The 27,601-nt window shown below is 46.1% G+C and overlaps 1 protein-coding gene across 1 annotated transcript in view; it reads right to left on the bottom strand.

The window, feature by feature from the left end:
- Positions 1 to 27,601, bottom strand: part of AQR (aquarius intron-binding spliceosomal factor) — a 150,257-nt gene that overhangs the window by 98,551 nt on the left and 24,105 nt on the right. The window contains exons 9-14 of the mRNA XM_077263931.1: positions 9,646 to 9,722; positions 9,279 to 9,343; positions 8,023 to 8,139; positions 7,824 to 7,937; positions 6,289 to 6,392; positions 4,532 to 4,634 (exon numbers count right to left, since the gene is read on the bottom strand). Coding sequence (XP_077120046.1) covers positions 4,532 to 4,634; positions 6,289 to 6,392; positions 7,824 to 7,937; positions 8,023 to 8,139; positions 9,279 to 9,343; positions 9,646 to 9,722 — 580 coding nt within the window. The remainder of the gene's footprint in view (positions 1 to 4,531; positions 4,635 to 6,288; positions 6,393 to 7,823; positions 7,938 to 8,022; positions 8,140 to 9,278; positions 9,344 to 9,645; positions 9,723 to 27,601) is intronic.

Genomic DNA, 27,601 nt, shown 5'->3' with positions numbered 1-27,601 from the left:
TATTGTTAACAGGTAAAGTTGAAGACGAAATTCTCTCTAAAAGGCCTAAAGGTACAGATGAGACACTTGCCCTGTATTTTAAGCCATATGTATGTATATGCATATGTATATATGTATATATATATATATATATATATATATATATATATATGTATATGTATATATATATATATATATATATATATATATATATATATATATATATATATATATATATATATATATATATATATATATATATATATATATATAGAAAAAAATTTTAGAACAGCATCATATTACCACACTTGCAGTGCAAAGCTTTCCAAACCAGTATTCAGGTGGTTCCAATAATATAAGAAAAAAAGGAAAACAGCACAAACAAAGTAACAAAAAAAGTGGGTCTGTAATGCCTGGACGGCGTGGCGACGTTTCGGATTTTCCAATCCTTTTTCAAGCCTTGAAAAAGGATTGGAAAATCCGAAACGTCGCCACGCCGTCCAGGCATTAAAGACCCACTTTTTTTGTTACTTTGTTTGTGCTGTTTTCCTTTTTTTCTTATATATATATATATATATATATATATATATATATATATATATATATATATATATATATATATATATATATATATATATATACACATACATATACATACATACATACACACACACACATACATACATACATACATACATACATACATACATACAGGACCAAAAGTGTGGACACAACTTCCCATTTAAGGATTTTTCTGTATTTTCATGACTATGAAAATTGTAAATTCGCACTGAAGACATCAAAACTATGAATTAGCACATGTGGAATTATATACTTAAAGGGAACCTGTCACCCCCCCCCCCCCCCCAGTCGTTTCAAGCTAAAAGAGCCACCTTGTGCAGCAGTAATGCTGTTCTGGGTGCTGTAACTGCAGAAATAATCCGTTTTGTAATTTGTCCTAAATACCTGGTCTTCAGTCAAGGAGGCCGGCGTTTCCCCCCTGCTGCAGACCCCACACAGCCATCACTCAAATCCTCTTGGCGCTGGGCGCCGCCTCCTCAGCGCTGCTTTGAAAATAGCCGGTGCCTGCGCTCTTTTCTCCTGCCTGGTGCAGGCGCAGTGAGCGCTGGCCTTCTTTCCTCATATGCAGTCTCGGTGACTGCGCCTGTGCGGGCGCCCTGCCTGTGAATCCCAGCCCCGCAATGTGAATAAATCATAAGTCACTGCGGGGCTGGGATTCACAGGCAGGGCGGCCGCGCAGGCGCAGTCAGCTAGACTGCATGAGGAAAGACGGGCAGCGCTCACTGCGCCTGCACCAGGCAGGAGAAAAGAGCGCAGGCACCGGCTATTTTCAAAACAGCGCTTAGGAGGCGGCGCCGAGAAGATGTAAGTGACAGCTGTGTGGCGTCTGCAGCAGGGTGGGAAACGCCGGCCTACTTGACTGAAGACAAGGTATTTCTGACAAATTATAAAACTGATTATTTCTCTAGTCACAGCACCCAGAACTAAAAGAGCCACCTTGTCAGAATGCAGCATTACTGCTGCACAAGGTGGCTCTTTTAGTTTGAAACGACTGGGGGGGGGGGGCGCGGGGGGTGACAGGTTCCCTTTAACAAAAAAGTGTGAAACAACTGAAATTATGTCTTATATTCTAGGTTCTTCAAAGTAGCCACCTTTTGCTTTGATGACTGCTTTGCACACTCCTGGCATTCTCTTGATGAGCTTCAACCGGGAATAGTATTCCAACAATCTTGAAGGAGTTCCCAGAGATGCTTAGCACTTGTTGGCCCTTTTGCCTTCACTCTGCGGTCCAGCTCACCCCAAACCATCTCGATTGGGTTCAGGTCTGGTGACTATGGAGGCCAGGTCATCTGGCGTAGCACCCCATCACTCTCCTTCTTGGTCAAATAGCCCTTACACAGCCTGGAGGTGTGTTTGGGGTCATTGTCCTGTTGAAAAATAAATGATGGTCCAACTAAACGCAAGCCGGATGGAATAGCATGCCGCTGCAAGATGCTGTGGTAGCCATGCTGGTTCAGTATGCCTTCAATTTTGAACCTGCGATTTCTGAGGCTGGTGATTCGGATAAACTTATCCTCAGAAGCAGAGGTGACTCGTGGTCTTCCTTTCCTGGGGCAGTCCTCATGTGAGCCAGTTTCTTTGTAGCGCTTGATGGTTTTTGCCACTGCACTTAGGGACACTTTCAAAGTTTTCCCAATTTTTCAGACTGACTGACTTTCATTTCTTAAAGTAATGATGGCCACTTGTTTTTTTTTTTACTTAGCTGCTTTTTTTGTTGTTGCCATAATACAAATTCTAACAGTGTATTCAGTAGGACTATCAGCTGTGTATCCACCAGACTTCTGCACAACACAACTGATGGTCCCAACCCCATTTATAAGGCAAGAAATCCCACGTATTAAACCTGACAGGGCACACCTGTGAAGTGAAAACCATTCCCGGTGACTACCTCTTGAAGCTCATCAAGAGAATGCCAAGAGTGTGCAAAGCAGTCATCAAAGCAAAAGGTGGCTACTTTGAAGAACCTAGAATATAAGACATAATTTCAGTTGTTTCACACTTTTTTGTTAAGTATATAATTCCACATGTGTTAATTCATAGTTTTGATGCCTTCAGTGTGAATGTACTATCTTCATAGCCCTGAAAATACAGAAAAAACTTTAAATGATAAGGTGTGTCCAAACTTTTGGTCTGTAGTGTGTGAATTGCAGAATGCTGTAGATAAGCCCCTGATGACGGTGGGCTTACCTCACCATCGATTTTGGGGGTGACAGGTTCCCTTTAAACCCATTTGCCAAAATGATTTATAGCATCAAAAACAAACATACACTTTTTTTTTTTTTTTTTTAAATACCGAAATAACATTAATCCTCAAATAAAAAAAGGAATATGACTGGCAGCTATGAGTAATTCCACAACCTTCCTCTTGCCAAATCTAATGTATTAGTCACTGTGGAGATTCATTGATGAATGCATACAAATATCCTCCGGGTCTCCAGCTTTTGAGAAGACTGCTTTGGCATAGCTCATTAACCCCTTCACCCCGGGCCATTTTCAATTTTCAGTTCTTGTTTTTAGCTTCCCTTCTTCCAAGAGCCACAACTTTTTATTTTTTAGTCAATATGGCCATATGAGAACTTGTTTTTTGCGGCACGAGTTGTACTTTTAAATGACACCATAGATTTTACCATATAGTGTACTGGAAAACTGAAAAAATTCCAAGTGCGGTGAAATTGCAAAAAAAAAAAAAAAGTGCAATTCTATTTACCATGTTCAATATATGGTAAAACTTACCAGGAAATATTATTCTTCAGGTCAGTACAAGTATGCAGATACCAAACATGTGTAGTTTCACCCCTTCACGACATGCGCCGTACCAGTACTGCGCATGTCGTGTCTCCCCCTTTGATGTGGGCTCCGGCGGTGAGCCCGCATCAAAGCCACGACATGTCAGCTGTTTTGTACAGCTGACATGTGCGCGCAATAGCGGCAGGTGGAATCGCAATCCACCTGCCGCTATTAACTAGTTAAATGCTGCTGTCAAACTCTGACAGCGGCATTTAACTACCGCTTCCGGCCATCGGGCCGGAAATGCGCGCATCGCTGACCCCGTCATGTGATCGGGGGTCAGAAATGTGTCGGCATGACAACTAGAGGTCTCCTTGAGACCTCTATGGTTGTTGATGCCGGATTGCTGTGAGCGCCCCCTTTTTACTATATTTAATAGTCTGCTTAGGAAACTTGAAGCTGCGATCAATCAATCGCCAGAGCTATACATAACGGGGCTTCAGAACTGCTATGTGCAGCAAAAATCACGATTTCCTATGAACGTTGGTCCCAAGACGGTAAAATTCCCAGTGACAGGCATGGAGGGTTGGGTTTCTCCTGCAGACCCCAGGCTGTCATGACAACCCATCAGTGCCCCCCCCCCCCCCCCGATCACGTGACAGGGCGCCAATGGGCGGGATTTGTGTCAAGCTTCTGGCTGGTGCGTGTTAAGTCACGCTTTCAGAAAGTGACAACGGGATTTAACTGGTTAACAGCTACTATGTATGGGGAAAGATGCGGGCTCAGCGTCGAAGTTGCATCGAAGTCGGGGGCATGATATAGGACACAAATATACGTCTTTTGTTGTGAAGGAGTTAAGGGGTCAGACTTTGACTTACTGGTGGCAGTGGGGAGGTACTGGTCTTCCTCCTGGAGGGCAGATAATTTGCATGCCTTTATCTCTCTATAGACAATGTGATTGTTTACTTCTTGCAATAGAAGAACATCTTTAGTAATTAATGTATGCCTTACCTCTAAAATCAACAGTTACATGCAATGCATCTAACGCAAGTACATCCACTAATGACAGAATCCCACCCAGCACAGAAGGCTACACCGACAACACGCTGCCCCAATGGAGCTTCAAGTGTTATTTTAATGGAAATGTTACCTGTAGAATTTTTAGTTAAACTAAAACACAATATAATAATAAAACCCATGTAAGGAACCAAGAGTAAGATGTACCATAAACATAGGAACCTACCAGCAGCTCCAGCAGGACCTCACGGTCGTATTTCGTTTCTTCTCCTTCAGCCAAAGCCGGCAATAAACACAGGTACGAGGCCACTTGGTGGAGAGTGTTAGGACTGGGGGAAAAAAAACAAAAAAACTAAATAAACTGGGCAGAATCCACAAGACACTGTGCTCTACCAGCCCACTGGAAGCAAACCTTTGTACATCGCCCCAGAATATGTCTGCTGTGTGTGAAGAATAACAAGCTCTACCTGTCTTTTCTCCTTTCGGGACAGTGTTATGATGGCACGGGGCACACGGAGCATTTTACAGGCTACTCTTGTATACAGACCTGTGTGACCCAGACACAGCAATAATCTGGTATACGGGCTTGTGTTTGCAGACAATGGAGCGTGCACCTGAAATGTCCTTTCAATATTGCAATGAACAGATGTTTCGCTGAGTGCCATTTTTGTCGTGTTTATCACATTTTCTTGCCACAGTATCTGAATTTGTGGCAACGCAAATTCAGTCTTGCTGAAATCCCTCTTCAAATATTATTGTACCTGAGGTCTAAAATAACAAACGGAGCTGTTACTTACCGTCCCCAGGTCCGGTGATGCCTCTAGGCTGCAGTGATGACATCACATCTTTAGCACTTGTAACCGCTGCAGACAGTCACTGTGCTCTGAAGTCTACCACAGCAGACCCTCTGTGCACAGTGATTGTCTGCATTGGTTCCGATTGCAATAGATGTGATAACACTGCAGCCCATCACTTGGCTTAGAGGTGCTAAGCTGAGTGACTGACTGCAGCAGCAAATAAAGACCGAAAGCTGTGCAAGACCCGGGGAGGTAGAGTTACAGCTCTGTTAGTTATTTTAGTCCTCTGCAACCAAATGGTGCAATAAAATGTGAAAATATGATGGAGCAGCAGCACGTGGAAGAGTCTACAGAGATCCCTTTAATTATTAACCCCATGTTAAAGCGACAGCACTATAGAAGCATGAGTTACACTAGGAGACGCTGTAACAAACCATCCGTCCTGCATAATGCAGTATTACCGGATGTGGCATTTAGAATAGTCTATGGGCATCTGGCACAGGGAATAAGAAAGGGGCTCCTAGTTATCGGCAGAGGGACCCACTCACACGTGTGCTGATGGTTTACTGTATCATTAAACTGCAGGCTGAGGGCATTTATGCAATTTAGGGAACTCAGAGTGTAATTATAATCTCCAGCTCACCAGACATTAGATGCTGCAGAACAGCTTTCTGAAGTGTAAGAGAGATTCCAGGTCATCAATGATTGATTATAAAGGAATTGTCCGGCCATATGATATTGGTCAACAGTATCAGATTGTGACAGATCTGTGCAGCGCGGCTCTGTTCAAAGTTTACGATCCTAAGGGTGCAGCTGTATAACTTTGGCAGTGTACCGACTGGCCGGTGGCTCTCCTGACCAAAGCACGGCAGCTGCATAGAAATACATGACAAGAGAGCCGCCGGCCAGTCCATGCAGTATGTTCCTACTACGGCCGTCTGACTGCGCCTTTAATGAAGGTCATTAATAGCATAACAACATATGACCTAACAATCCCTAAAATATTCCTGCTTTTTAGTAAGAAGATCTGTGAGTAATATGATGTGCTGCAGCAGAAGGACACAGAGCTGTATATTACACGCTGTAATAGAGAAGTTAAAAAAAAAAAAAGATGGTACACCAAGAGTCAAATCAGTGGCTGATCCATAAAAAGGAAAAGCCCAATGTGCAGCTTGTGTTCACGTACCTGAGTGCTCCAAAGCACTTCACAAGGGATTCCCGAGTGTCCACAGCTGCCACATTGCGGAGAGCAAAACTGTAGAGCTCTGGGAAGTGGGCAAAAGCGGCTCTCTGTGTGGACAAATGTGTGAGAATGAGTGACGTGGAAAGATACACAATCCCTGCACATTACAGCTGAAGGTACACAAGCTTTCCAGTGCTCATGTAATGATGACCAGTGGGACAGCCGGCAGCCCCAGCGATCAGCTGTTATCATCTCCAGCAGTGGCAGCATGGACCAGTGTACAGAGGTAACACAGCATGTCCGTATACAGTGCATTGTGCCGACACAGCAACTTTAGTCACCGCTCAGTACATGGCGAACAATGGCTGTAAGCATGTCCACAGCCGGCTCAGCACTGATAAGCGGTCAATGTGCCATGACATGCTTACAATGTGCACTGAGCGGTGAATAAAGGTGTGCCACCACAACTCTATGGCTGAAGCACGCCTGCAGAATCCTGACACTGTGTGGTATGCACATTGTCTAGATTCACCAGTATTGTCAGTGACAGCGGGGGGGCATGTGACAGCAAGTATGCGTACGTGTCGTCACATTCCTACTAGTCGTGCCTGGCTTCTCTCAATACAAGTGAACTGAGAGAGGACAAACACATCTAGTTGGCATCTTACTGCATGCATACAAATCGCTCACCATCACCAGCAATAACGATTTATCCTCACAGAGTGTGTAACACACATTGTAAGGATTAAGAAGTGACTGCAGACTTATTAGAAAACTGGACAACCCCTTTAAAATGTATTCTTTAGTTTTTATATATATAAAAAAGTAACATGTTACACTCTGTATTAAATATAAAAAAAACAGAAATCTTGACATTTCCACACCGGCCACTGCTTTTTTTTTTTTTTTTTTTTTTTTTAGACTTTTAACTTCATATTGTTTCAGGAAACAACATATGTACATAGTCACAATGGTAAGCTCCCGAATACTACAGTTTGCAACGACGTGTCTAATAAGGCTGTTCAAAGGAGCCAAAATTCTTTTAAAAAATATACGTAATACAAAAATCTGATTTAAACAATAGGTCGTTTTCTGAAGGCAGCTCCCCTTTACGATTCTAAACATTTTTACACGTACAGTTTGTGGGGAACAAAGGAATAATTTTCAACAGTGGTATGGACCAGATTTTCAGCAATGATTAGTCAGTGTTGTGTCAGATTTTACAAGCAGTTTTTCATCAATGATGGGAAAAATAAAATAAATAAAATGACAAAGCTTTTCCTAGCCTTTGCAATGTTAAAAATGTACAGCAGTTAGCACATGGATGGCCTCTGTGTGCTATTTGTGATTGTAACAGACCTACAGACTTGTAGAGATTATTCTACTCCATGATAATCTCCTGCTGCTAATACATTGATTATATTGAAACTACAGCACACAGCCCAGTAAGTGACATCACTGGAATCGGGCTCTCTTGCTCCATATTATGCTGCTCTCAGACGAGGTAGAAAGTTAACACCTACACAATTTACCCTTACCTGTAGTGAGGTGATACGGTCATAATGAATTGTAGTCATCTCGTTTTCTGTGAGAGCGTTTCCTGTCTGGTCATTGATTTCGAAGCCAGTGTAAAACTTCAACATGTCCAGGAGCTGTTCAGACAAGTATTAAAACAAATATTAAAGCAAGTTTAAAAATGAAAAAATAAAGGTGGTTTTCTTTTAAAGCACAAAATACCTGAGAAAATAAATGTCCTTCTTGCTCTCTCTTGGAGAGGCTGGATAAGTAGCAGTGGACCACAAGGTGGGAGTCATCCAGCACTGTATTAAACCAGCGACGGGTGGGAAGTAAAGCCTGGGGGGAATAGAATTAGTAGTTTAAGGCTGGCACTTAATATCTATTCTCTACTTCTAGTGAGTACAGTCCAGCTTTCCTTTATGAAGTTGAACAGTGAAGGTGAGAAAAGCTGCAGCCATGACGGTCAGGCCAGCTCATACAGCACCTGAGATATTTATAGGCCTCTCTAGAAGTCTCCAAATAAGTCTAAATAAGTAACTAAACAAACCGAGAGCGCTGAACCTGGTCTATAGAGAGCGGGAAATCAGCGCCAGACAGTGGTCCAACACCAAGGACACAAAGAGGTAGGGACAGCGTTAATGTGTGCGAATCAGGACAGTAGACAGTGGGGAGTGAGCATCTTATCATAGCCGATGAGGTAGCGTAAAGACTCCTCAAAGCGAGGAGGAATGGGACCTGGAAGACAGTGCTCAATGGTGAGGAACATACAGTAACAAAATCAGGTCATCAACGGCATTCTCCGCATAGAGGAGGCTAGAACTCAAGTCTTTTCTATCTGCAGTCCCGACCAGGTCGGTCACTCTCCTGGCATAGTCGCCTGCTTGTCTTTATGCGATACTGTAGCAGGAGTGCCAAACACAAACTTTCTAAATAGCCAATAAACATCTTAAAAACACGTGTTGCCGTCTAACTGGATATTTGGCTGCAGCTGCAGGGAAAAAATGAAGTTATAGACAAGTGTGTGTGGGCTATATACACGTCATAGCTCTGCGACCACGCGACACAGCAACGACGCCACGCGACACATCAGAGCTCCGCCGCCACACATCAGGGCTCCGCCGCCACACATCAGAGCTCCGCCGCCACACATAAGAGCTCCGCCGCCACACATAAGAGCTCCGCCGCCACACACTTGTCTGAACGCAATCGGCTATAGGGAGAATATCACTTCATTTTCTACCAGCAGCCGAACTTCCAGTTAGTTGGCCACATGTGCTTACGATGGGAATTGGCACTATGACTACCAGCAAATACTATTTTTGGATGACAGGTTCCCTTTAATCAGTTCAGCCTCCTAACCATACCATCATGAAGCACTTTTCTCACTAAGGTCTTCTATGAGACAGCGCGGAGTTCTAAGGCCACAGACACACATACGTAACATACTATAGTTCATCAATCTCTTTCCACTTTACCTCCAGGTCAATGATCAGTTCTATGAAACGTTCGCAGTAATGTATTTTCTCCACAGAGACGGGACCTAAAGAATGAGAAGATCTTGTGTCAGGCAGTAGCATATGAATAAGCCTTGAAGTAGCTGCTACAATCTCTATACGATACTAAAAATAAATCCTTGCTGATCGGCATCTTATATGGGTCTTTATTTTATGAAAAAAGAGCAGTCGCTGTATGGCGAGACTGTTTTATTGCCACCCATGGATGAAAAAACTTTTTAACATTCAGGAGGCTTCAAACCTATAGTTGTAATCCTGCTCTCAGCTGAGAAGTGAGTACACCTGCTAGAGAGATATGGGAAGCTATACAGAATAGCTGCTGCTGTACCTGTCTCTGGGATTGACTGAAGAACAGACAAGAACTTCTGTATGAGGTGCCTTAGAAATTTTCTTTCCTGGGTGGCTCTATAAGGGTGATGGCAAAAGGAACATTGTGAGAAAAACATGCAGTGAGCTTTTACATGTACATGAGCAGCACCGCCATTATACACACAGACCTCAGCAGCACTCCATCTTCAAAGATCATGAGAGACGTCAACAGTAGCGATGAGGGAACGTGCTGGGATAAGGCGTTATCATGCTCAGGTGCTAACAGGGGGTCTTCGGCATGCTCGAATACTATGTTCAAGTTCCCACGGCTGCATGTCCCTGCAGCAACACATGCAGGGATTGCCTTTTTGTTAGGCAATCTCTATATGTGTAGCTAGGGTTGAGCGAAACGGGTCGATCATTTTCAAAAGTCGCCGACTTTTGGCTAAGTCGGCGTCTCATGAAACCCGATCCGACCCCTGTGCTTGTCGGCCATGCGGTACGCGACTTTCGCGCCAAAGTCGCGTTTCAATGACGCGAAAAGCGCCATTTCTCAGCCAATGAAGGTGAACGCAGAGTGTGGGCAGCGTGATGACATAGATCCTGGTCCCCACCATCTTAGAGAAGGGCATTGCAGTGATTGGCTTGCTGTCTGCGGCGTCACAGGGGCTATAAAGGGGCGTTCCCGCCGACCGCCATCTTACTGCTGCTGATCTGAGCTTAGGGACAGGTTGCTGCCGCTTCGTCAGAAGCAGGGAGAGCGTTAGGCAGGGTCCACTAACCACCAAACCGCTTGTGCTGCAGCGATTTCCACTGTCCAACACCACCTTCGGTGTGCAGGGACAGTGGAAGCTATTTTTTTTTTTTTTCCCCTCAGCGCTGTAGCTCATTGGGCTGCCCTAGAAGGCTCCGTGATAGCTGTATTGCTGTGTGTACGCCACTGTGGAAACCAACTGCTTTTTTCAAAGCACATATCCTCTTGTTCCTTCCTTTCTGCACAGCTATCTTTTCTGTTTGTCCACACTTTTTATTTAATTTGTGCATCAGTCCACTCCTATTGCTGCCTGCCATACCTGGCTTACATTACTGCAGGGAGATAGTAATTGTAGGACAGTTTTTTTTTTTTTTTTGTTTTTTTTTTGTGGGAGATTAAGATTGGCATTTCTGCTACAGTGCCATCCCTGTGTGTGCCATCTCTCACTGAGTGGGCCATAGAAAGCCTATTTATTTTTTCCGTGATTTGTGTTCTAAAATCTACCTCAACACAAAAACACTACATCAATCAGTGGGAGAAAAATATTGGCCTCAGTCAGGGCTTGTGTGCCACTCCTGTGTGTGCCATCTCTCATTCAGTGGGCTATAGCAAGCCTATTTTTTTTTTTTTTTTAATATTATTTGGTTTCTAATTCTCCCTGAAAAAAAAAAAAAAAACCTAAAAAAACAGTGGGAGAATAATATTGCCCTTTCAGCTTGTGTGCCAGTCTTGACTCCTGGGTGTGCCACCTCTCTCCCTCTCATTCAGTGGGCCATAGAAAGCCTATTTATTTTTTTTTTTTAATATTATTGGGTTTCTAAAGTCTCCCTGAAAAAACAAAAAATACATAAAAAAACAGTGGGAGAGTAATATTGCCCTTTCAGCTTGTGTGCCAGTCTTGACTCCTGGGTGTGCCACCTCTCTCCCTTTCATTCAGTGGGCCATAGAAAGCCTATTTATTTTTTCCGTGATTTGTGTTCTAAAATCTACCTCAACACAAAAACACTACATCAATCAGTGGGAGAAAAATATTGGCCTCAGTCAGGGCTTGTGTGCCACTGCTGTGTGTGCTATCTCTCATTCAGTGGGCTATAGCAAGCCTATTTTTTTTTTTTTTTTTTTTTTTTAATATTATTTGGTTTCTAAAGTCTCCCTGAAAAAAAAAAAAAACCTAAAAAAACAGTGGGAGAGTAATATTGCCCTTTCAGCTTGTGTGCCAGTCTTGACTCCTGGGTGTGCCACCTCTCTCCCTCTCATTCAGTGGGCCATAGAAAGCCTATTTATTTTTTTTTTTAAATATTATTGGGTTTCTAAAGTCTCCCTGAAAAAACAAAAAATACATAAAAAAACAGTGGGAGAGTAATATTGCCCTTTCAGCTTGTGTGCCAGTCTTGACTCCTGGGTGTGCCACCTCTCTCCCTTTCATTCAGTGGGCCATAGAAAGCCTATTTATTTTTTTTTTTTAATATTATTGGGTTTCTAATTCTCCCTGAAAAAAAAAAAAAAACCTAAAAAAACAGTGGGAGAGTAATATTGCCCTTTCAGCTTGTGTGCCAGTCTTGACTCCTGGGTGTGCCACCTCTGTCCCTCTCATTCAGTGGGCCATAGAAAGCCTTGTTTTTTTTTTTTTTTTTAATATTATTTGGTTTCTAAAGTCTCCCTGAAAATAAAAAAAAAATACATAAAAAAACAGTGGGAGAGTAATATTGCCATTTCAGCTTGTGTGCCAGTCTTGACTCCTGGGTGTGCCACCTCTGTCCCTCTCATTCAGTGGGCCATAGAAAGCCTTGTTTTTTTGTTTTTTTTTTTAATATTATTTGGTTTCTAAAGTCTCCCTGAAAATAAAAAAAAAATACATAAAAAAACAGTGGGAGAGTAATATTGCCATTTCAGCTTGTGTGCCAGTCTTGACTCCTGGGTGTGCCACCTCTCTCTCTAATTGTGGGCCATAGAAAGCCTTTTTATTTTTTTCCTTCATTTGTGTTTTAAAATCAACCTCAACACAAAAACACTACATCAATCAGTGGGAGAAAAATATTGGCCTCAGTCAGGGCTTGTGTGCCACTCCTGTGCGTGCCATCTCTCATTCAGTGGGCCATAGAAAGCCTTGTTTTTTTGTTTTTTTTTAAATATTATTTGGTTTCTAAAGTCTCACAGAGAAAAAAAAAAAAAAAAATTAGGTGGGAGATTAATATTGACATTAGTGCTTGAGTGACAGTCCTGCGTGTGTGTCATCTCTGTGATTTGGTGTCACAGAAAACAGAGTGTGTAACATTGTGCCTGATTTTCCTTGTGGTCTCACCAACCTGTTAAGGGATATTGAAATCATACTGAAGTTATAGCTCACCGTGTAAGTTGTTTGACAGCAACAAATAAAGTTAGTTTGGTTACGATTTTTAAACAATGAGGAAGTCTGGTGCAAGAGGTCGTCGTGGGCGTTCATTGTCAGCTGGTAATGATGGTAGTGGTAGTGGAGCATCAGGTGGTCGTGGGGATAAAAATATTCCACCTAAGTCTGGAGCTGTGGAGCCAGTTTCGTCGTCAGGCTACACAAGGCCTCGAACGCTCTCTTTTCTGGGAGTAGGAAAACCGCTTTTAAAGGCGGAGCAGCAACAGCAAGTTTTGGCTTACATTGCAGACTCAGCCTCTAGCTCTTTTGCCTCCTCTTCCGAAACTGGTAAATGTAAAAGCAGCGCGTCGCTTGTGGATGTTCACGGTCAGGGACAAGTCGCTTCCTTGTCCTCCTCAGCAAAAACTACAACAAGAGAGAAGGATGCAGCAGGCGACACAACGGGTCACTCCATGGAGCTCTTTACACATACCGTCCCTGGCTTAGAAAGTGAAACATTTAACAGGCCATGCCCATTACAAGTAGATTCTGACATGGAGTGCACTGATGCACAGCCACAGCCAGAGTACTATGCTGCTCCTTTGACTCAGACCACCACATTGCCCTCTCAGGGTACAGATCCACAATCAGACCCTGATGAGACTATGTTGCCCCGCCACGAACGCTATACCACCGACCGACACAGTGACACAGACGAAGTTGCACACGAGCTCGAAGAGGAGGTAATAGATGACCCAGTTATTGACCCCGATTGGCAGCCATTGGGGGAACAGGGTGCAGGCGGCAGTAGTTCAGAAGCGGAGGTGGAGGAGGGGCCGCAGCAGGCATCAACATCGCAACAGGTTCCATCTGCCGGGCCCGTATCTGGCCCAAAACGCGTGTCAAAGCCAAAACCTGTTGGAGGACAGCGTGGCCATCCGGTTAAAGCTCAGTCTGCAATCCCTGAAAAGGGATCCGAGTCTAGGAAGAGTGCAGTCTGGCATTTTTTTAAACAACATCCAACTGATCAGCGCAAAGTCATCTGTCAAAAATGTTCAACTAGCTTAAGCAGAGGTCAGAATCTGAAAAGTCTAAATACTAGTTGCATGCATAGACACTTAACCACCATGCATTTTCAAGCCTGGACTAACTACCAAACGTCCCTTAAGGTTGTAGCACCCTCGGCCAATGAAGCTAGTCAGCAACGCAACATCCCTTCCGTCACTGTAAGGCCACCATTTTCCGCACCACCGGCAGTATCTGTGCAGGTTTCTTTGCCAGCCAAAAGCAGTCAGGGTCAGGGAATCACCAGTTTAGTAGGAGGAAATATTGCATCTAGGGCACCGGCGGAAACAATACCGTCTCCAACCGTCTCTCAGTCTGCCATGTACACCGGCACACCCGAAAGTTCCACGATCTCCTGCTCTCCAGTCCAGCTCACCCTACATGAGACTCTGGTTAGAAAAAGGAAGTACTTATCCTCGCATCCGCGTACACAGGGTTTTAACGCCCACATAGCTAGACTAATCTCGTTAGAGATGATGCCCTACCGTTTAGTTGAAAGCGAAGCTTTTAAAGCCCTGATGGAGTACGCTGAACCACGATACGAGCTACCTAGTCGACACTTTTTTTCCAGAAAAGCCATCCCAGCCCTGCACCAGCATGTTAAACAGCGCATCGTCCATGCACTTAGGCAATCTGTGAGTACAAAGGTGCACCTGACTACAGATGCATGGACCAGTAGGCATGGCCAGGGACGTTATGTGTCCATCACGGCACACTGGGTGAATGTGGTGGATGCAGGGTCCACAGGCGACATCAATTTAGGGACAGTTGTGCCTAGCCCACGGTCTAGGAAACAGTTGGCTGTAGGCGTTCGCACCCCCTCCTCCTCCTCCTCGTCCTCCTGCAGAAGCTACAGCTCTTCCACAGAACGCAGTCGGCCAACCACTCCATCGGCAGATGACACTGTTGCACACCAGTTGTCCCATTATGGGCCAGCTACTGCCAAGCGTCAGCAGGCTGTATTGGCTATGAAGTGTTTGGGCGACAACAGACACACCGCGGAAGTTCTGTCCGAGTTCTTGCAACAAGAAACGCAGTCGTGGCTGGGCACAGTAGATCTTGAGGCAGGCAAGGTAGTGAGTGATAACGGAAGGAATTTCATGGCTGCCATCTCCCTTTCCCAACTGAAACACATTCCTTGCCTGGCTCACACCTTAAACCTGGTGGTGCAGTGCTTATTGAAAACTTATCCTGGGTTCTCCGACCTGCTCCTCAAAGTGCGTGCACTTTGCTCACATATCCGACGTTCGCCTGTACACGCCAGCCGTATGCAGACCTATCAGCGGTCTTTGAACCTTCCCCAGCATCGCCTAATCATAGACGTTGCAACAAGGTGGAACTCAACACTGCACATGCTTCAGAGACTGTGCGAACAGAGGCGTGCTGTTATTTATTTGTGGGAGGATACACGGGCAGGCAGTAGGATGGCAGACATGGAGTTGTCAGGTGTGCAGTGGTCGAAGATACAAGACATGTGTCAAGTCCTTCAGTGTTTTGAGGAATGCACACGGCTGGTTAGTGCAGACAACGCCGTAATAAGCATGAGCATCCCCCTAATGCGTCTGCTGATGCAAAGTTTGACGCACATAAAGGAGCAGGCGTCTGCACCAGAGGAAGAGGGAAGCCTTGATGACAGTCAGCCATTGTCTGGTCAGGGCAGTGTACAGGACGAGGTAGCGGGCGAAGAGGAGGTGGAGGACGAGGAGGATGATGGGGATGAGTATATTTTTAATGCGGAAACTTTCACGGGGGCACAGGAAATTGGTTGCGTGTCACGGCCGGGTTCTGGTTTTTTGAGGGACACAAGTGACGTAGATTTGCCTGCAACTGCCCCTCAACCAATCACAACCGGAGATTTGACAACTGGAACTTTGGCCCACATGGCGGATTATGCCTTACGTATCCTAAAAAGGGACACACGCATTACGAAAATGATGAACGATGACGATTACTGGTTGGCCTGCCTCCTTGATCCACGCTATAAAGGCAAATTGCAAAATATTATGCCACATGAGAACTTGGAACTAATATTAGCAACCAAACAATCAACTCTTGTTGACCGTTTGCTTCAGGCATTCCCAGCACACAGCGCACGTGATCGTTCTCACACAAGCTCCAGGGGGCAGCAGACTAGGAGTGTTAGGGGTGCACACATCAGAAGTGGCGTTGGACAGAGGGGTTTTCTGACCAGGTTGTGGAGTGATTTTGCTATGACCGCAGACAGGACAGGTACTGCTGCATCAATTGAAAGTGACAGGAGACAACATTTGTCCAGTATGGTTACTAACTATTTTTCATCCCTTATCGATGTTCTCCCTCAACCGTCATTCCCATTTGATTACTGGGCCTCCAAATTAGACACCTGGCCAGAATTGGCAGAATATGCATTGCAGGAGCTTGCTTGCCCGGCAGCAAGTGTCCTATCAGAAAGAGTATTCAGTGCTGCAGGTTCAATATTAACCGAAAAAAGGACTCGTCTGGCTACCCAAAATGTTGACGATCTAACATTCATTAAAATGAACCACAACTGGATTTCGAAATCTTTTGCCCCACCTTGCCCGGCCGACACCTAGCTTTCCTATGAAAAGCTCTTGCCTGTGAATTACTTTTCTAATGTCTAATTTGCTGCAGCTGATTGTACAGCATACGACATGTTTACACCTCCCTAAATGGCAAAACTCCCCACACGGGGCCGTGGTATCGCGACTTGGCGCAAGCACCCGTGAGACTGCTGTTTGTCTGAAGAGGTGGGTGTGCTCGCTTTTGGTTGACGGCATTGCTACTGGGTCCCTCATAGTACAATGTAGTGTCTCTGGCGGTGGTGGTGCGCACCCAACGTCAGACACACCGTTGTAACATGAGGGGCCCTGGGGCGGTCCCGCCGGCCTCAAGAGAGTTCCCCCCTACCCCAGCTCAAAATGTGCTCTACCACGTGCAAAATTATGTCGCACAGCTCCACCAATCTTTAGTCTATTCGCTGACATCATTCAATGTCTGGCACTGACAATACAAATTTGTAGACATCTATGATGCAACTTAAAGTAGTCTGTGTCTGTGTCCTATATTGGCACCATTAAATAGTTACTGCCAAATTACTATGTCAGAAACTCAGTAGATGAGCCCACCCCTGTACCTAAGTATGCCACCTTTTTTTTTTGTTTTGGTTGTTTTGCGAGACATTAACATCTATTTATATTTTGGGAGTACTGGGACAGACACTCCTTGCACTACTCCTCCACTCACCACCAAGCTGCCTGTGTATCCATGTAACCGCTGTAAAACTGCCATGAGCCTATTGTTTGTTATTTTAGGCCTTTGATAGCCTGTCTGCGGTCCCTACTTTAAATACTCCTCCACTGACCACCAAGCTGCCTGCCCGTGTATCCATGTAACCGCTGTGAAACTGCCATGAGCCTATTGTTTGTTATGTTAGGCCTTTGATAGCCTGTCTGCGGTCCCTACTTTAAATACTCCTCCACTGACCAGACCACTGCTGCCCGTGTACCCCTGGAACCAATTATAAAGTGCCTACAGCCAGCCCATTTTCTTATGTTAGGCCTTTGAAGCCTGTCTGCGGTCCCTACTTTAAATACTCCTCCACTGACCAGACCACTGCTGCCCGTGTACCCCTGGAACCAATTATAAAGTGCCTACAGCCAGCCCATTTTCTTATGTTAGGCCTTTGAAGCCTGTCTGCGGTCCCTACTTTAAATACTCCTCCACTCACCACCACCAAGCTGCCTGCCCGTGTATCCATGTAACCGCTGTGAAACTGCCATGAGCCTATTGTTTGTTATTTTAGGCCTTTGATAGCCTGTCTGCGGTCCCTACTTTAAATACTCCTCCACTGACCACCAAGCTGCCTGCCCGTGTATCCATGTAACCGCTGTGAAACTGCCATGAGCCTATTGTTTGTTATTTTAGGCCTTTGATAGCCTGTCTGCGGTCCCTACTTTAAATACTCCTCCACTGACCACCAAGCTGCCTGCCCGTGTATCCATGTAACCGCTGTGAAACTGCCATGAGCCTATTGTTTGTTATGTTAGGCCTTTGATAGCCTGTCTGCGGTCCCTACTTTAAATACTCCTCCACTGACCAGACCACTGCTGCCCGTGTACCCCTGGAACCAATTATAAAGTGCCTACAGCCAGCCCATTTTCTTATGTTAGGCCTTTGAAGCCTGTCTGCGGTCCCTACTTTAAATACTCCTCCACTGACCAGACCACTGCTGCCCGTGTACCCCTGGAACCAATTATAAAGTGCCTACAGCCAGCCCATTTTCTTATGTTAGGCCTTTGAAGCCTGTCTGCGGTCCCTACTTTAAATACTCCTCCACTCACCACCACCAAGCTGCCTGCCCGTGTATCCATGTAACCGCTGTGAAACTGCCATGAGCCTATTGTTTGTTATTTTAGGCCTTTGATAGCCTGTCTGCGGTCCCTACTTTAAATACTCCTCCACTCACCACCAAGCTGCCTGTGTATCCATGTAACCGCTGTAAAACTGCCATGAGCCTATTGTTTGTTATTTTAGGCCTTTGATAGCCTGTCTGCGGTCCCTACTTTAAATACTCCTCCACTGACCAGACCACTGCTGCCCGTGTACCCCTGGAACCAATTATAAAGTGCCTACAGCCAGCCCATTTTCTTATGTTAGGCCTTTGAAGCCTGTCTGCGGTCCCTACTTTAAATACTCCTCCACTGACCAGACCACTGCTGCCCGTGTACCCCTGGAACCAATTATAAAGTGCCTACAGCCAGCCCATTTTCTTATGTTAGGCCTTTGAAGCCTGTCTGCGGTCCCTACTTTAAATACTCCTCCACTGACCAGACCACTGCTGCCCGTGTACCCCTGGAACCAATTATAAAGTGCCTACAGCCAGCCCATTTTCTTATGTTAGGCCTTTGAAGCCTGTCTGCGGTCCCTACTTTAAATACTCCTCCACTGACCAGACCACTGCTGCCCGTGTACCCCTGGAACCAATTATAAAGTGCCTACAGCCAGCCCATTTTCTTATGTTAGGCCTTTGAAGCCTGTCTGCGGTCCCTACTTTAAATACTCCTCCACTCACCACCACCAAGCTGCCTGCCCGTGTATCCATGTAACCGCTGTGAAACTGCCATGAGCCTATTGTTTGTTATTTTAGGCCTTTGATAGCCTGTCTGCGGCCCCTACTTGCAATACTCCTCCACTGACCACAATGCTGCCTGGAGTGCCTGCCTGTGTATCCATGTAACCGATGTAAAACTGCCATGACTGCCTACTGTTTGTTATTTTAGGCCTTTGATAGCCTGTCTGCAGCCCCTACTTGCAATACTCCTCCACTGACCACACCAATGCTGCCCGTGTACCCCTGGAACCTATTTAAAAGTTCATAGAGCCTAGTTATATATTTTATTTACTATTAATAAGGCCATGATGGACTACGCTGTACCACGCTACAAGCTAACCAGTCGACACTTCTTTTGCGAGAAAAGCCATCCCAACCCTCCACCAGCATGTAGAAGACCGCATTGTCCATGCACTCTGGCAATCTGTGAGTACAAAGGTGCACCTGACAACAGACGCATGGACCTGTAGGCATGGCCACGGAAGATTACGTGTCCATTACGGCGCAATGGGTTAATGTGGTGGATGCATGGTCCACAGGGGACAGCCTACTAAGTCTGTCTGCAGTCCCTAATTCAAATTGTCCTCCACTGTCTAAATCGGAACTTCCACCTTCTGGCTTTCGGCCTATAGTATCAGAAATTAAACTGCATTTGGCCTTCAACTTTGGTTAGGGCCTACTAACGGCTTCTGCCCCTCCCTGGTGTTGTCCTCAACTAAATAAAGCTGAGCTTCAACCTTCCGGCTCTCATTATGTGGTTTTAAAAAAAAAAATGGTGGTTAGGGCCTACTAACGGCTTCTGCCCCTCCCTGGTGTTGTCCTCAACTAAATAAAGCTGAGCTTCAACCTTCCGGCTCTCATTAAGTGGTTTTAAAAAAAAAATGGTGGTTAGGGCCTACTAACGGCTTCTGCCCCTCCCTGGTGTTGTCCTCAACTAAATAAAGCTGAGCTTCAACCTTCCGGCTCTCATTATGTGGTTTTAAAAAAAAAAATGGTGGTTAGGGCCTACTAACGGCTTCTGCCCCTCCCTGGTGTTGTCCTCAACTAAATAAAGCTGAGCTTCAACCTTCCGGCTCTCATTAAGTGGTTTTAAAAAAAAAATGGTGGTTAGGGCCTACTAACGGCTTCTGCCCCTCCCTGGTGTTGTCCTCAACTAAATAAAGCTGAGCTTCAACCTTCCGGCTCTCATTATGTGGTTTAAAAAAAAAAAATGGTGGTTAGGGCCTACTAACGGCTTCTGCCCCTCCCTGGTGTTGTCCTCAACTAAATAAAGCTGAGCTTCAACCTTCCGGCTCTCATTAAGTGGTTTTAAAACAAAAATGGTGGTTAGGGCCTACTAACGGCTTCTGCCCCTCCCTGGTGTTGTCCTCAACTAAATAAAGCTGAGCTTCAACCTTCCGGCTCTCATTATGTGGTTTTAAAAAAAAAAATGGTGGTTAGGGCCTACTAACGGCTTCTGCCCCTCCCTGGTGTTGTCCTCAACTAAATAAAGCTGAGCTTCAACCTTCCGGCTCTCATTAAGTGGTTTTAAAAAAAAAAATGGTGGTTAGGGCCTACTAACGGCTTCTGCCCCTCCCTGGTGTTGTCCTCAACTAAATAAAGCTGAGCTTCAACCTTCCGGCTCTCATTATGTGGTTTTAAAAAAAAAAATGGTGGTTAGGGCCTACTAACGGCTTCTGCCCCTCCCTGGTGTTGTCCTCAACTAAATAAAGCTGAGCTTCAAACTTCCGGCTCTCATTATGTGGTTTTAAAAAAAAAAATGGTGGTTAGGGCCTACTAACGGCTTCTGCCCCTCCCTGGTGTTGTCCTCAACTAAATAAAGCTGAGCTTCAACCTTCCGGCTCTCATTAAGTGGTTTTAAAACAAAAATGGTGGTTAGGGCCTACTAACGGCTTCTGCCCCTCCCTGGTGTTGTCCTCAACTAAATAAAGCTGAGCTTCAACCTTCCGGCTCTCATTATGTGGTTTTAAAAAAAAAAAATGGTGGTTAGGGCCTACTAACGGCTTCTGCCCCTCCCTGGTGTTGTCCTCAACTAAATAAAGCTGAGCTTCAACCTTCCGGCTCTCATTAAGTGGTTTTAAAACAAAAATGGTGGTTAGGGCCTACTAACGGCTTCTGCCCCTCCCTGGTGTTGTCCTCAACTAAATAAAGCTGAGCTTCAACCTTCCGGCTCTCATTATGTGGTTTTAAAAAAAAAAATGGTGGTTAGGGCCTACTAACGGCTTCTGCCCCTCCCTGGTGTTGTCCTCAACTAAATAAAGCTGAGCTTCAAACTTCCGGCTCTCATTATGTGGTTTTAAAAAAAAAAATGGTGGTTAGGGCCTACTAACGGCTTCTGCCCCTCCCTGGTGTTGTCCTCAACTAAATAAAGCTGAGCTTCAACCTTCCGGCTCTCATTAAGTGGTTTTAAAACAAAAATGGTGGTTAGGGCCTACTAACGGCTTCTGCCCCTCCCTGGTGTTGTCCTCAACTAAATAAAGCTGAGCTTCAACCTTCCGGCTCTCATTAAGTGGTTTTAAAAAAAAAATGGTGGTTAGGGCCTACTAACGGCTTCTGCCCCTCCCTGGTGTTGTCCTCAACTAAATAAAGCTGAGCTTCAACCTTCCGGCTCTCATTATGTGGTTTTAAAAAAAAAAATGGTGGTTAGGGCCTACTAACGGCTTCTGCCCCTCCCTGGTGTTGTCCTCAACTAAATAAAGCTGAGCTTCAACCTTCCGGCTCTCATTAAGTGGTTTTAAAACAAAAATGGTGGTTAGGGCCTACTAACGGCTTCTGCCCCTCCCTGGTGTTGTCCTCAACTAAATAAAGCTGAGCTTCAAACTTCCGGCTCTCATTATGTGGTTTTAAAAAAAAAAATGGTGGTTAGGGCCTACTAACGGCTTCTGCCCCTCCCTGGTGTTGTCCTCAACTAAATAAAGCTGAGCTTCAACCTTCCGGCTCTCATTAAGTGGTTTTAAAACAAAAATGGTGGTTAGGGCCTACTAACGGCTTCTGCCCCTCCCTGGTGTTGTCCTCAACTAAATAAAGCTGAGCTTCAACCTTCCGGCTCTCATTAAGTGGTTTTAAAACAAAAATGGTGGTTAGGGCCTACTAACGGCTTCTGCCCCTCCCTGGTGTTGTCCTCAACTAAATAAAGCTGAGCTTCAACCTTCCGGCTCTCATTATGTGGTTTTAAAAAAAAAATGGTGGTTAGGGCCTACTAACGGCTTCTGCCCCTCCCTGGTGTTGTCCTCAACTAAATAAAGCTGAGCTTCAACCTTCCGGCTCTCATTATGTGGTTTTAAAAAAAAAAATGGTGGTTAGGGCCTACTAACGGCTTCTGCCCCTCCCTGGTGTTGTCCTCAACTAAATAAAGCTGAGCTTCAACCTTCCGGCTCTCATTAAGTGGTTTTAAAACAAAAATGGTGGTTAGGGCCTACTAACGGCTTCTGCCCCTCCCTGGTGTTGTCCTCAACTAAATAAAGCTGAGCTTCAAACTTCCGGCTCTCATTATGTGGTTTTAAAAAAAAAAATGGTGGTTAGGGCCTACTAACGGCTTCTGCCCCTCCCTGGTGTTGTCCTCAACTAAATAAAGCTGAGCTTCAACCTTCCGGCTCTCATTAAGTGGTTTTAAAACAAAAATGGTGGTTAGGGCCTACTAACGGCTTCTGCCCCTCCCTGGTGTTGTCCTCAACTAAATAAAGCTGAGCTTCAACCTTCCGGCTCTCATTAAGTGGTTTTAAAACAAAAATGGTGGTTAGGGCCTACTAACGGCTTCTGCCCCTCCCTGGTGTTGTCCTCAACTAAATAAAGCTGAGCTTCAACCTTCCGGCTCTCATTATGTGGTTTTAAAAAAAAAAATGGTGGTTAGGGCCTACTAACGGCTTCTGCCCCTCCCTGGTGTTGTCCTCAACTAAATAAAGCTGAGCTTCAACCTTCCGGCTCTCATTAAGTGGTTTTAAAAAAAAAATGGTGGTTAGGGCCTACTAACGGCTTCTGCCCCTCCCTGGTGTTGCCCTCAACTAAATAAAGCTGAGCTTCAACCTTCTGCTCCAAATTACCATTTTAAAAAATGCAATAGGCTTTTCCGGCCTACTAAAGGTGTCTGCCACTCCCTGGTGTTGTCCTCAACTGAACAAAGCTGAGCTTCCACATTCTGGCTTTCGCCCTATACTATCAGATATTAAACTGCATTTGGCCTACTAGTGTGGTTAGGCCCTTGAAACAGTGTCTGCTGCTCTTGGGTTTGCTACTCCACTGAACAAAGCAATGCCGCCTGTTTAGTCCTGTTACCAATTTTGAACTGCATGTAGCCTACTTTATTCTTTGGCCCTATATCTGTTTCCTCCTCATCCTGCCCATTGCCCAGCCACTGCTAAATGAGTCTGCTGGTACATTGACCTAGACCACTACATTCCCCTTGTACTCTACACAGCCAGAATCTGTCCCTGCTGAAAGTAAGGTTCCCCTTCCCGCATGTTATACCACCTTACACAGGGACAAAGAGGAAGGTGCAGATGAAAGTGCAGGTTCCTTCATCAGGTGGGGGGGCATACTCGTTGGCGACGTCACTGGCACAGGGCCCCTCAGAGTACGCAAAAGTGTCGCTGCTGGTGGGAGGCGCCCCCGCCATGCAAACACACCGCCGTACTTTGAGGGGCCCTGTGCCAGTGGCAATGCGAACGAGTGGGCCCCCCCCCTGCTTGCTCAGGATCACAGCACTTGCAACTTTTAAATACTTACCTTTCCCTGCAACACCGCCGTGACGTAGTCCGCATTTCCTGGGCCCACGAAAAACTTGAGCCGGCCCTACTCCCCCCACAACTTTTGCCAAATGACCCCCAATTCCCTATGCCCAACTATTATTATAAAGTTAATTAAGATTGACAAGCTTCAGAAACAAGAATGGATGTTTTTGGCATTAAAATGGGCACTGTAGGTGTTTTCCTGGCCTCCACTCACTGCCGACTATGCTTCCCCATTGACTTGCATTGGGTTTCGTGTTTCGGTCGATCCCCGACTTTTAGCGATAATCGGCCGACTGCACTCGACTCGACTCTGGACAAAATCGGGTTTCCCAAAACCCTACTCGATCTTAAAAAAATGAAAGTCGCTCAACCCTATGTGTAGCAGTGGTCGACATGAAGCTGCGGGGACTTAGAATGTCTTCACCATACTCGTAAAATATGTTTGTTAGCACCTGAGCATGATAACGCCTTATGCCAGCAAGTTCGCTCTTCACCAGTCAATACGAAAAAGAACATGAAATTAGCCAGTGGTATATCCAACTAATATAATGTGTCAGCGTTTTAGATTAAAATGTAACCTTTATTTTATATCTCTAAAAGGTAAAATACTCAAAACAACGAAGAGAAAAAAAAAATCCTTTTCTCCGAGCCACTCATTGGGGGACACAGGACCGTGGGTGTATGCTGCTGCCACTAGGAGGGTGACACTAAGTAAATACAAAAAAAGGTTAGCTCCTCCTCTGCAGTATACACCGCCCACTGTCTCCGGATTTTACCAGTTCGGTAACAAAGCAGTAGGAGATTAACAAAAAATTAACCATAGGTACAACATTCCAGAGACAAGGAACGCTCATCATAGTAAACAGGCCATAAGAGGTGGGCGCTCGGAGAGTGGCTCGGAGAAAAGGATTTTACGGTGAGTACACAAAAATCCCTATTTCTCCATCGCCACATTGGGGGATACAGGACTGTGCGACGTCCCAAAGCAGTCCCTGGGTGGGAAACAACAACATAACAGTGTAAACTCATGTCACCTGCTGTCTACAGGTGAGCTACCCCTGCCTGCAGAATACGCCTACCCAGGCTCGTATCTGCAGAAGCCTGAATATGGACATTATAATGCTTTGAGAAAGAGTGCAGGCTAGACCAGGTCGTAGCTTTGCAAACTTGCTCTGCAGACGCCTGATTCCGAAGGGCCCAGGAAGCACCCACCGACCGAGGGGAGTGTGCCCTGATACCCGCTGGGATAGGCTTGCCTCTGATGCGATAAGCCTCTTGAATAGTCGACCGAATACATCTGGCGATGGTCGACTTACAAGCGGCCAGTCCCTTCCGGTGTCCCGCCGGGAGCACGAACAGAGCTTCCGTCTGTCAAAAGGGTGCCGTCCTAGACACGTACTTCCTCAGAGATCTTACAAGCTCTACGGAGTGAAGAGCCTTCTCCACACGGTGCGTCGGAGCAGGACAAAATGACGGAAGTACGATATCCTCGTTAAGGTGGAAGGAAGACACCACCTTGTGAAGAATGGTAGGGGACGGTGTGAGGACCACCTTGTCTCGGTGGAATGTAAGGAACGGCATCCGGCAGGAAAGGGCAGCCAATTCCGAGACTCGTCTGATCGACGTAATAGAGACAAGAAAAACCACCTTCCATGAAAGGAGAGATAGAGAGATGTCCTGCAACGGCTCAAAGGGAGATTCCTGCAGGACACCTAGGACCAGATTAAGGTCCCAAGCCTCTAGAGGTGCTCTATAGGGAGGCCCCACGTGGGAGACTCCCTGAAAAAATGTTCTCACCTGAGGCTTTGAAGCAATTTTTTGCTGGAGGAGGACTGACAAGGCCGAGACCTGCCCTTTAAGGGAACTTGGCAATAGCCCCAAGTCCAGACCAGATTGAAGGAATTCCAAGATGGTAGGGATTTTGAAAACCAACAGAGGGCGACCTCTACTTCTGCACCATTCAAAGAAAGTCTTCCAGGTCCGATGATAGATGCGCAATGACACCCCGGCTTTCAGGCACTGATCAAGGTAGAAACTACTTCGCGGGAAAAACCTGCTCGACTCAGAACCCAGGATTCAACGACCAAGCCTTCAAACACAGGGCCCCTGAGTTCTGGTGGTAGTTTAAACCCTGAGAAAGCAGATCCGGACGATCTGGAAGTTGCCAAGGAACATCTGCGACGAGCTGGACCAGCTCTCCGTACCACGCCCAGCGAGGCCAATCTGGAGCGATGAGAATCTCCAGCACCCCCTCCGTCCTGATCTTCCTGATGACTCTCGGAAGCAAGGGCAGGGGCAGAAATAGATAAGGAAGGCGAAACTGACTCCAAGAAAGGACCAGCGAGTCAACTCCGATTGCTCTCGGGTCCCGAGACCGGGCTACAAACTGAGGTACCTTGGCATTGAACTAAGAAGCCATCAAGTCCACGTCTGGAGTACTCCAACGAAGGCAGATCTGTTGAAAAAAGTCTTGATGAAGAGACCACTCTCCTGAGGCAAGACCTTAATGGCTGAGAAAGTCCGCAGCCCAATTTTCCACTCCTGGAATGTGAACGGCCGATATGACCGAGTGGTTGGTTTCAGCCCATCGAAGTATGTACTCGACCTCGCGTATTGCAGTTCTGCTGCAGGTGCCCCCCTGATGATTTATATAAGCCAAAGCTGTGGCATTGTCCGACTGGATACGGACGGGGCGGCCTGCTAGGAGATGATTGTACCGCCTCAGGGACAGCCAAATCACACAGATCTCCAGGATATTGATTGGAAGGCGAGACTCGTGATGAGTCCAGGTCACCTGTGCAGTGTGATGACGAAAAACAGCTCCCCAGCTGAGTAGGCTGGCATCGGTAGTGACTACCAGCCAATGGACTGGGAGGAAGGACCTCCCTTGGAGAAGAGAGGTTCGGAGCAACCACCATTGGAGTGTATGCTTGACCCGAGGGGTTAGTCGACCGTGTGGTCAGTCGAGGGAGAAAGGACTCCCGTCCCATGCGTCCAGCAGTTCGTGCTGAAGGGGACAAAGGTGCAGTTGAACAAACAGAACTGCCTCCATTGCGGCCACCATCTTCCAGAGAATCCTCATGCCGAAACGGATGGAACAGGTGGATGGTTGACGGAGCCTCCAGACCCCTTGTTGAAGAGCTAGGACCTTGTTCCAAGGGAGAAGCACCAACCCTTGGGAAGTGTCCAAAGTCATGCCCAGGAAGGAGATCCGCTGAGCTGGAACAGGAGACTACTTTTTAAGTTGATCAACCAGCCCAGCCGAGAAAGAGTATCCAAGGAAATGCGGACGCACTCCTCGCAGGCTTGGAAGGATGGATCTTTGACTAGCAGGTCGTCTAGATAGGGGAGCACGACTAAACCCCGAGCGTGTAGAATGGCCATGACAGCCGCTATGACCTTTGTGAAAAATCTGGGGGGCGGTGGCGAGGCCGAAAGGTAAGGCCGTGAACTGAAAATGTTCCCAGTGGACAGCGAAGCGAAGGAACCTTTGGTGAGGCGGAAATATTGGGATGTGAAGATCCGCATCCCGAATGTCGATGGAGGATAAGAACTCGTCCTGCTCCATCGAGGCGATGACGGAACGGAGAGACTCCATCCTGAAATGTCAGACCTTGACAAATCTGTTTAACAGCTTTAGGTCCAGGATGGGCCTGACTGTTCCATCCTTTTTGGGGACCATGAACAGATTTGAATAAAAACCGTGGAACCTTTCGTCTTCTGGGACAAGGACAATGACCCCGTCTCAACGGAGTGACTCAATGGCCTGGGAAAAAGCCAGAGCGCGCGTTCCCGCTTTGGGAGGCCGGGATGCAAAGAACCGGGATGGAGGGGGAGAGGAAAATTCGATCTTGTATCCGGCGGACACCAGATCCCTGACCCACCTGTCGTGAACGACAGCAAGCCAGGTATGACGAAACAAAAGAAGGCGTCCGCCTACTCTGCTGGTGTCGTCCGGACGAGATTGCGAGTCATTTAGTAGATCTTTGG

This window comes from Ranitomeya variabilis, chromosome 1 (assembly GCF_051348905.1).
Source record: "Ranitomeya variabilis isolate aRanVar5 chromosome 1, aRanVar5.hap1, whole genome shotgun sequence".
Classification (NCBI taxonomy): Eukaryota; Metazoa; Chordata; class Amphibia; order Anura; family Dendrobatidae; genus Ranitomeya; species Ranitomeya variabilis.
Note: the sequence above shows the minus strand (reverse complement) of the source record. Positions and strands in the feature narration are given on the sequence as shown.